Source organism: Drosophila sulfurigaster, chromosome 2R (assembly GCF_023558435.1).
Source record: "Drosophila sulfurigaster albostrigata strain 15112-1811.04 chromosome 2R, ASM2355843v2, whole genome shotgun sequence".
In the NCBI taxonomy this organism is placed as follows: Eukaryota; Metazoa; Arthropoda; class Insecta; order Diptera; family Drosophilidae; genus Drosophila; species Drosophila sulfurigaster.
Window position 1 is genome coordinate 23153599 of NC_084882.1, and position 7329 is coordinate 23160927.

The window sequence follows — 7329 nt, forward strand, 5'->3', positions numbered from 1 at the left end:
ATCGAAAGTGAGAGAAGGAGAGGAAGATAGTTGACTACAGTATGCAACTATTTACACATAGCACAACAGCTAACGCCAAATACACACGCTTAGCTTAACCTTAGTGTAATATTAGAGATATGGAAGTGCGAGCGCGGGGTCAGAGGGCACGGCGCACGGTCGGACAACACTCCTAACGGGACATGGAGACATAAAAAATAATGCATTTTGTGCACGCGAAAAAATACTCGACATAAAGCACAAAAAAAATATACGAAAACGAAAAAAAAATGAAAATAAGAAACGTAGCGAAGTTAAATAAAATTACAACATAAAGTAAGGCAACGAGTGTTATGTGTGTGGACAGGCGGTCTGCAGTTATATTAGGAGTTGTTCGTGGAGGTGGTGGTGATGGTGGGGACAGCAGAGTGGTGGGTAAAGGACTAGTGAAGAAGGCTAGAAGAAATATCAGAAAATGAAAGACTCGTTGAAACTTGCGTAAAACTTGCTGAAACTGCCAACTGAGGACCAGTCAGCAATAGCAATAGCAATAGCATTCACGACAACAGCAATGGCAACAGCAACAACATCAAAGGATGACAAAGTGGACTCTTAGTCTAGAAGGAAGAGAGTAGAACGACGACAACGGCGTGGAGGACGCGACTGCCGCCGTCTGCCGTCTGTTGAGCGCAGCTCAAACTTTCAATTTACTTGTCCATCGCATCTTGCTGTCTCTTTCACTCGCCCACTCCCAGCTCCTTATACCAACACCAACACCGTCGCACATTATGCTGCTGCGTCGTCGTCGTCTGCGTCCTCTGTATGCGTTTGAAGCTTTTGTGTTGCCGCTGGGAATGCTTTACCAAAGGCCCCAAACAACTGCAGCAACATCGCTTTTTTGCTTGCTTGCAACTCGCAAAGTTTACCAAGTCACACACACAGAGAGAAGTGCGCACACACACACACACACACACTAGGAGAAGCGCACTCACACACATACACAGAAACGAAGCGCAAGTTTTGTAGTTGCAGCGTAATAAGCACATGGCAAAAGGAGAAAAAATATATACATATAAAAATATATACAATATATAAAACTTATGTGTGTGTGTGCAACACGCGCTCTGTTGCAAGATGTGTAATGCGAATTCTCAACGTGAATGTTATGTTTATGTAAAGTGCTGGTCTCACATTGTGCGAGAGATGAGCGAGGGATGAACGAGAGAGGAAGCAGACGAAGACAGATCGCGGTGGGACGCAACGTTGTTTGGTTCTCGCTGAAGTTTGCCTCAAGTGCTGCGTTTGTACAAAAGCAGCAACTGCATTATTATAAGTATTACACTCACACACACAAAAAGTCTCTCTCTCTCTCGCGCTCTCTCTCTGTTTTGTATGTGTTTGTTTGGGACAAGCTTAAAGCCAAACTTTAAGTGGCTAACATAGTCGTTAGTTATTTGTCGGCCATCTTGGCCACAAGTTAACTACACTTTGCGACAGCACACCACAACAGAAAAATAGGAAAAAAGAAAAACAGCAAATGGTTGCAACAAATGTGGCAGCAACTAGTTGCAACCTGCAACAATGTTGGCGAAAATCCACATTTAGCAACGCCAAATACGCGCTAAATCCGTGCAACCACCGCACCACAGGCATTGCCAACTATTGGACGAGTCGGCAGCGGTGTAAAACGGTTAACAGCATTGCCCTACTACAATACACTGTGCAAAATAGTAAACTAATTTTAGTTGTAGTTGTTGTGTATATACAAACATATATTTTTATGTAAAGCAGTTGAAGTTGGAAATTTAATAAATTCTTTTAAAGTAGTATAGAACAAGTAAGTGTGTGCTCGACTATGAGATACCTGTGCTCATTTTGGATAAGAGCAGTGTGGTATTATTCCTATAATATACCAAATTAATACCAACATGTACCTAGAACAATATTTGACATGTTGATATATCACTACATAAAATATATCAAATTAGCACACCGAAAAAAGCGCTAAAAATACTGAACGCAATATTTGGTATTGATATAGTTATTCATTGAAAATAAGACTAAATGGTTAATCAAAGCAGCTAAGACTAAAATACTAAACTCAATCTATAAAATGTCAATCACAAAACTCATAATTAATCTATTATAATAATACTATAAATTCCTTTCCGCCTAAATTGAAATATTCGCTGCTAGGAAAACTATTACTAGGACTGAGCAATACGAAAATTGATTGCTACATATATTTGAAAATATTAATAGTATAATGTTGTTATGTTGAAAATTGCTGTTAATTTTTAAAAATATTTACATTTACAATATTTATAGGCAGTTTCTAAATTTTACAATTTAAAGAATGAATAACTTAACTCCCTAACTTTGTCCTACATTCAGTTGTCATACCCCCCAATTTCTTCGAGTGCAGCACGTACCCTGCTGAGTGATGTACCTGGTTCGCATTTACCCATGGCGCCTGTGTGTTCTGCTGTCCAGTTCACTCGCCTCCCCTGCACTTCAGTGCTGTGTGTGCAGTTGAGGCGATTGAAGTTTAGTAAGCTGCTTGTTACTGTTGCTGCTGTTATTGCAATTCTAAATGCGCTCAACAAAAGCAAAAGCAACAACAACAACAGCAACGAAAAAATGCATCAAAAATGCTTCGCCTAAAAATCGGATTTAGCTGATGCACCTATCAGCATACGCGACTAACGTTTTGAGTGTGTGAGAGAGAAGGGTGTGTGTGTGTGGTGTGTGTGTATTTGTCATCATACCGCAATGCTATTACGAGAATAGTGCGTTCGTCCGGTGCCTGGGACCAGTTTGAGGATAAAACCCTATTTCAGTTTTAGAATAGAACCAGAAACCCGTCAGGTGCTGAAAGGCGGCAACTGCGGTAAGTTGGGTATTGGCCAACGTCGATGGCGATGGCGCTGACGATGGCGATGCCTGACGGTTGTTTAGCTACACAAAACGTTGAACACGAAATCACAAGTGACGTTATGGTTTTGTGCCACCAAACCGCAGGCAATAAAAGACGCAATGACTGTCGATGGCAGCAACAGCAAGAGCAGCAACATTAGCCGCATTGGGAATGCTGGGGAGTGGATGAGAACGACGACGATGCGGTGTCCACTTGCTCGCGCTCTGTTCACTGGTCGCTGGTCGCTGGTCGCTGGTCGATTGCGTCTGTATTCATTATAAAATTGTTTGGCATTTTGCTGGGCGCCGCAATTGACAATTTGCTTGTAGTTTATGTTGACAGCATGTGAATTTATATGGTAATTCGATGCGTTTGCCACTTTTTCGTAAGTCCAGTAAACGGCGCGCCAAATGAACGCAGCGGCAACGCAACGATTTGTGGCATGATGTGAGTGAGTGCAGCAGCATTTCTAAATTGAACGTGTCATGTTTGGAGGCGATGCCAACACAGATGCCTCAATAGATTAGCTGTCCTGTTTGCAACATGCAACGCCATACAAACACAAACACACACCATCTCATGTCTAACAACATACGATGTCTCAGGTCCATAGTCCAGTGTCCGCTGTCCCATGTTTTCTGTCTATTAAAAGTGTCAGCAATGACTTGAACGTATACGCTGCTGCAGCAACAACATCGACTTCAAATGAGAACACATCAAGGATGTCAATGCCTTGTGCGGAGGAGTTTTACAGCTTCAATGCCTGTCGAGAGTCGGATGCTGTCTTTGCCTTTGACAGCAGCAGCAGTAGCAGAAGCAGCAACATTGAATGAATTCTAGCCAACTTTTCCATGAGATTTGTATGTTTTAGATAATGTCGAAGCGTTTGCTAGACAGCTCTGCAGGCAGGCGCATCAAATATGAATAAGTTTGGAGCATCATCGCTCATCGGCTGTTGACAGATGTTGTGCAACAGTTTTTGCTATAAATATATACTGGGCATACATACACAACACAGCTGGCTAGCTAGCCAATTGGGAGCTATGCATCCCTGAGAGTTTCATTAATGTCAACAGCAGAATCAGCAGCAGCAGCAACAGCAGCTGGACCTCGTTGCCTTGGCTATCTGGCATTCACTTTTGAGCTGGCCACCGCCTGCTGCTTACGCTCTACTTTGTCGCCGATGCAGTTGAGATTGCAATTGCAATTACCATTGAATGTTGGCCAAAAAGCGAGCAGGTGTCGTTGCCAGCGATTTCGATATCGATGGATCGACTGGTTGGCTGTATGACTGTCGGTCTCTCTGCCTGTGTCCTACCTGGGCTTTAATGGCAAAATGTTCATTTGTCATTATTGACAGATGTCGCACGTTTGCCATTTTAATTGGCGGCTTACACACAAAATGAGCTGCTCACCGGGATATGACCTCGCTTGTTCATCCAACTCAACTGTCCAGCTGTCCGGCTGTTGGGCTGTCCGGCTTTCAACCAACGATTCGTCGTCTGCGCTTGAGCGGACAAAGTAAACTTTTCCTGATTGTGCATTGCAATTAAAGCGTTAATGATTTATGTATTTGCGGCAATGGATTTGATTTAAATGTCAATTTGCAATCGCATTGCGGATGACCATTAAATTATTGCTTATCAGCACACAAATACTACTACAATATTCATCATATGCAGTTTGTTTAATTCTTCACTTTCACCTGTCTTAAATTTGCTTATAAATGTGTGTCTATCGCTATCGCTATCGCAACTATCGTTTAATTTCGCTCTACTTTCATTGACTGATCCACGTATCAATTGCAGATGTACTTGTCGATCTGTCAACATTCTTAAATCACGGTCAGTCAGGTTAGTCTTCGCTGTGCTCTATCTCTATCTATCTTCTATATATCTCTCTCTGTCTGTCTATTTTTTCTCTCTTTTCAAAATCATTTAACTGTCCTAAACGCTTTCACTTTTCTTCTATCTCTCTCTCTCTCTCTCTCTCAATCTCTGTATATTTGCATGTTTTGTATCCGCATGTTTTAGTTTTTTCCTTTTCAAAATGCATTGCATAAAGACTCGATATTTGCCTACAGCTGCTAAAACTAAATAAATAAACAACGTATTCTAAAAAATGCCAAAAACACATACAGACAACATTGTATATGTATGTGTGCGCAATATTGTGCTTTATTGCAGTTTACCAAGCATTTTGTGGAAAAACACTATTCCTCTGGCTGTTCGAAAAGCTTCTAAAAAAAAAAGATCTACCAAAAACAAAATAATAGAAACAGTAAAAACAAACTCTTTAAATGAATACCTCGAAAATTTCCATTTATATATTATACCATAACCATATGTGTGTGTTTGTACAGAGACAAAACGTATATAACATCGACGGTATCTAAAACGATTCAAATTGCATGAATAAAAATATATCTTTTGTGACCATGAAACAGCAATAAAAAAAATTCGTTTCTATTCGATTGTGATTATGAATATATTCAATGATTTTTGAACAATTCTACCTTACAATATATATTTTGCCAATTTGATAAAAAATCGTTTCGTTATTCTCTTTTCTTTGTCATTTGTGCAAATCCATTTCAGATAACGAGATGCGAGACCTGAGTGTAACGTTCTATGGCAGCGGCGCTGTGAATCGACAGAAACTGAGCCTCATCACATTAAGCGGAGCCACGCTGATGCTGCGATTAATCTTGGCTTAGATCTGTGGTACCATCTACAAATTAGTTTAATTTGATTTAAGTAACGAATTTCACCGCCAATAGCATTAAAATGGATGGGTTATGATTTGATCAGTTATCACAAAGCAAAGGAACAATATTCAAAACACAGTCGAGTTGTAACTAGCTTAAGGACATAACATAATACGAGTATGTACTGCAAAAACACATAGAACATTATTTCTCTCAAGCGCTCTCAAATTTTGCATTTTCATCCAACAAACAACCAAACAAACATTTCATACGCAAAAGAACTTTATTCGAATGGAAAACACTTAAGCAAGTAACATTTAAATGGAACCATATAAGTATACATACTTACTTACGATACAATCAATGTAATAGCATAAGACATAAGCGAGACACTGTGCATTCTAGAGATGGCACTCACTGTGCATATGAAATCATAATTACCCATAAATACATTCATACGAAAACATTTCAGCATTTCAGCACTCGAACAACACGTAACTCAAATTAAGTGTAAATAGATTTTATTGCATACTTTTAGGAGTAGGCATCAATTGCACCAAAGAAAGTAAAACCGACAAAACCAAAGACAACCTAATGAAGAGCGACGATGATTTAATTGATATAAATAAATACACACTCACACATACACACACACTTGCACACACAATCTCTTGCATAGTTTGTATCTATAATAATGTTTAGTCAAATGGCAGATATGCTAGTGTGTGTGCGTGTGGTTGTGTATGTGTTTCGTAAGTATCTGGTATCTTGTATATGTTAATTTAATTAACATTCCAGAGCATAGCCAATTATTCATACTTACACACAAAAGCTGCGTAACTAAGTGTATTTTCTCATTCTCACACATTCATTTCCATAATTTAAGATGAAATTGCAACTGAAACAATTTCGGTTTGAATTTCCAATTACGAAATGCTAAACGCAAAATCGCAGTTTTTCAAAGCTTTTTGCTATTTTGATGTCTGCATGTAGAGTAAAATACTATGTCTGTAATTAAGTAGCATAAATTAGCAACAAAGTAATCGAATACACTTTGATTTCTATTTGTAAATTACATAAATACACTTTGACACACTCACACACTCAACACTCAAAACTCACTCTTAGTCTAATGCTTTGTATTACAGTTAGCGAGTAAGTGTAAATAATACGATTTGAAATTGGAAAAACAGCTTAAATGGCCAAGTAATGGATATATAAATATAAATATATTTAGCAAATGATATTTATACAAATCTTAAATGCATTCAACTATAATATTGAAATAGGGTGTTGCGGTTATGGTGATTTGTTTCTTCCAATATTCCAGTATTTCTTTTGTAAATAAATCGCACCCAACTCAACAATGTACTCAACAAAACAACTTCTTAAATGTACTTTTTTAGATAAGGAAACTACACAAAATGTTGCTTTATAAGGCAGAGGCACCATTCTCGCATTTGGTTTAATGAAAGCTGGCACCTGACCGAGCACCCTGTATTATCAGTTTTAGCAAATTTAAAGCTAGGTAAAATATTCACTTTAGTCAAATGCATAAGTAAAATCATATAAAATAAATTATAAATTAAAGAAATGTATGTAAACACGTAAATTGATTTAAGACATGCAAACAAAGCGAAAAACAAGAATGAAAACAAATAAACAATTTACTCAAACAGCTTTTAAAAGATTTAATTAAAACGAAACAAAAAGTCATTTGAATGCA

At 38.5% G+C, this 7329-nt stretch overlaps 1 protein-coding gene across 3 annotated transcripts in view; it reads left to right on the forward strand.

Moving 5' to 3' along the window:
* Positions 1-6987, forward strand: part of LOC133838395 (lachesin) — a 128647-nt gene extending 121660 nt beyond the window's left edge. For 2 of the 3 annotated variants that reach the window (XM_062269472.1, XM_062269476.1), the window contains 2 exons: positions 4705-4749; positions 5494-6987. In XM_062269472.1, the coding sequence (XP_062125456.1) occupies positions 4705-4749; positions 5494-5612 (164 nt within the window). In that variant the 3' untranslated portion in view covers positions 5613-6987. The remainder of the gene's footprint in view (positions 1-4704; positions 4750-5493) is intronic. The other variant, XM_062269473.1, reaches the window with a different exon arrangement.
* Positions 6988-7329: the final 342 nt, after the last annotated feature.